Source organism: Sphaeroforma arctica (assembly GCF_001186125.1).
Source record: "Sphaeroforma arctica JP610 unplaced genomic scaffold supercont1.415, whole genome shotgun sequence".
Lineage (NCBI taxonomy): Eukaryota > Ichthyosporea > Ichthyophonida > Sphaeroforma > Sphaeroforma arctica.
Window position 1 is genome coordinate 73,566 of NW_014040143.1, and position 2,582 is coordinate 76,147.

At 46.4% G+C, this 2,582-nt stretch overlaps 1 protein-coding gene across 1 annotated transcript in view; it reads right to left on the reverse strand.

Annotated features, from left to right (window-relative positions):
• Positions 1-2,338, reverse strand: part of SARC_06040 (sodium/hydrogen exchanger 3) — a gene marked incomplete at its 5' end in the record, with an annotated part of 10,232 nt that extends 7,894 nt beyond the window's left edge. Inside the window, 5 exons of the mRNA XM_014300080.1 lie at positions 335-416; positions 741-790; positions 1,241-1,359; positions 1,737-1,866; positions 2,242-2,338. Of these exons, the coding sequence (XP_014155555.1) occupies positions 335-416; positions 741-790; positions 1,241-1,359; positions 1,737-1,866; positions 2,242-2,338 (478 nt within the window). The remainder of the gene's footprint in view (positions 1-334; positions 417-740; positions 791-1,240; positions 1,360-1,736; positions 1,867-2,241) is intronic.
• Positions 2,339-2,582: the final 244 nt, after the last annotated feature.

Below are 2,582 nucleotides of genomic sequence, written 5' to 3' on the forward strand. Positions count from 1 at the left end.
TCAATGCTTACTTTGGGTAGGAGATAGTATATCCATGCCTAGTTTGGGTAGGACAGTCTAGGAATGTTCTGATACTTCGACGAAATTGTACTGAAATTGGTGCTCATCCACGTGATTTCTTAATACGTATGAATATTGCAACGGATGCTGTCTACATGCATCAGTGAATTCGTTACTGCTATAAACAGTAAATAGACATGCGTGTCTCCTTAAAAACATGTGCGCGAGCGAGTGGCTAATAAGCGGTGGTGAATTCGGATTAGTACGAATAATGCATTGTGGTGTTCGCACAGGACAAGTCATAATTCAATTCGCAAATGGGAGCGACACGTACCTGCGGGTCGATACCGTAATTGGAAAACACGGCCAGCACGGCTATGGGATCCACGGCCGAGATGAGGGACCCCCACAGTAGACTGCGCAGGAAAGCCAGCCAAACAGGGTGCGCATAACAGTCAGTGTGTGAGAGCGATGTTATCAACGGGGATCAACCATTGTACAGGGCGGAAAGTGACCAGGACAGTTGGCAAAACGGGCGATTTAGTTCGACTCGATACCGTGCAGGTTAGATGGAGAGCACTCTGATACATGCGCACCACAGCCCTGACAAACGGCACGAGACCCCACAATGAGCAGTGCCTGTGGTATATGCACGTTTAGGCAATACACTGACACTTTGTTAAATACGTATGACTTCTTGTATCTCAGGTAAGAGGGAGAACGTAGCGGGTGTCACATACCTTTCAGTAGCAGGAAGCAGGCCAGACACGAACACCAACGCTCCAATGATCTGTTGTGCGAGCGAGTGTGTGTGCAATGAGATGAGGTGTGAGTTGTTTTACAAGAAATCCCCTTTATACATCAGTGACATCCTGCGCAATAAAAGACACACGGGTGGCCGGGCAAGGTTCAAGCTTCAATCGCTATAGTAATCTCAAGCAGAGAATGAAGCGCCTTTGATCGACTACATATACATGAACCACTCACTACCACACACTAGGTATACAGGATCACCTGTATGACTATCTGAGAGATTGCACAGATTGCACAGTTTGCTTATCTGAGCACATAATATGTGTCTCTTAACCCAGAGAACACAAATTGCCCACCGCAAGTTGGTTGTATTCTTGGGAAAATCGGGTTGAACAGACGTTTGCGACTTCTTGTTTAGCGTCCACATGCACGGGCTCATGTATCTTTAACTAGCGCGGTGTTCGTATAGAAGCGCCTGTGAACGTACCAGCATGCACATGACAGTTCCGATAACGGCTAATACGATGATGGATGGCAGGTTAGAGAAGAGCAACGTCTTGGACGGGGCAAAGGCCGATGACTGGAAGATAATCGGCGGCAACAAATCTACAGCCAGAAGAATCAACTGTAAACGTTAACGTTTGGCCAATATACAAGGATGTACTAGAATCATTGGGATATGTGAGGATGGATGATGCTAAAATCAAGATAGGCAACTGGTAACATACGGTAGATTGAGTGCTTGCACGAAGTGAGAGTTGTGGGGGTTAAAGCAACGTGCTCCTTCAAAAGAATAGTAAGCTGAAAATTAGCCATCACCCTCAATGAGGATGATCTGCAGGATATACGGTGCACCTCTAACTCTGCTATGAGTCATCAGCTCAGAAGAATGGTACGAAAGCCAACTAGGGATACCCGACAGATAGACATTGCTCAGAGAATTACGACGTGACATGCAGCAAGGACTCTGTATCTTCACTTACACAGGAAGAATGTATCCTCGTCGATACTCCTCTCCTCCACACCGAATACTTTATAGGCGATGAAGCCAGACGCGACTCCCACAATAACGAACATCCCAGACTCCGGTAGGTACGGGAATTTATATTTAGACTGTAAGGGGCCATACCAAATCAAGCGGTAAATGAGAACAAGACAATATAGTATTGTAATTCAGCTCAGCTCAGCTCGCCAAGATAGAAAAATCGGGCGACTGGTTTCTGGAGCATTGACGGTAAATATCTTCCTGTCGCTGTAGAGTATGTAGCGGAAAACAATACGTACAAGATATGCCCAAGTAGGAATGGTGCCTTACATCGATATATAAGTTGTCCAAACACCACCTGTTCGCATGCAGTATAGCGTATGCTCTCACACAGTAATACAAGTCACCGACTCTAGACAACAGAAGCTGAAAGCCCCATAGTACAAATACACACAACCACAGGCAGGCGAGTGATACCGCAGATACATGTACATGCAGCGTACAATAACATTTCCAAGCGTAACGGACGTAAGCAGAATAACCAGCATGAAGACTATGGCTGACGCCTTGCTTTCCGCCGGACCGTCCCCGCACCTGTTCCAACAGGCAAAGCATGTGTCACTGATTGGGTGAACTAGGGTACTCGAGTATAATGGCGTAAGGAATCCTAACTGGCTGTCAGTGCTTGGTCCTCGTATACTATGGGAATAGTCCGAGATAAGAGGTTGTCGGGACCCATAAGCATTGAGTGGTACGGTACACGATACCGGGCAAAAAAATCTAGCCGATAAGTCAAATTCGACCTTGATGGTACGTGATGAGTAGCTGAAAAGGCTCATCTACC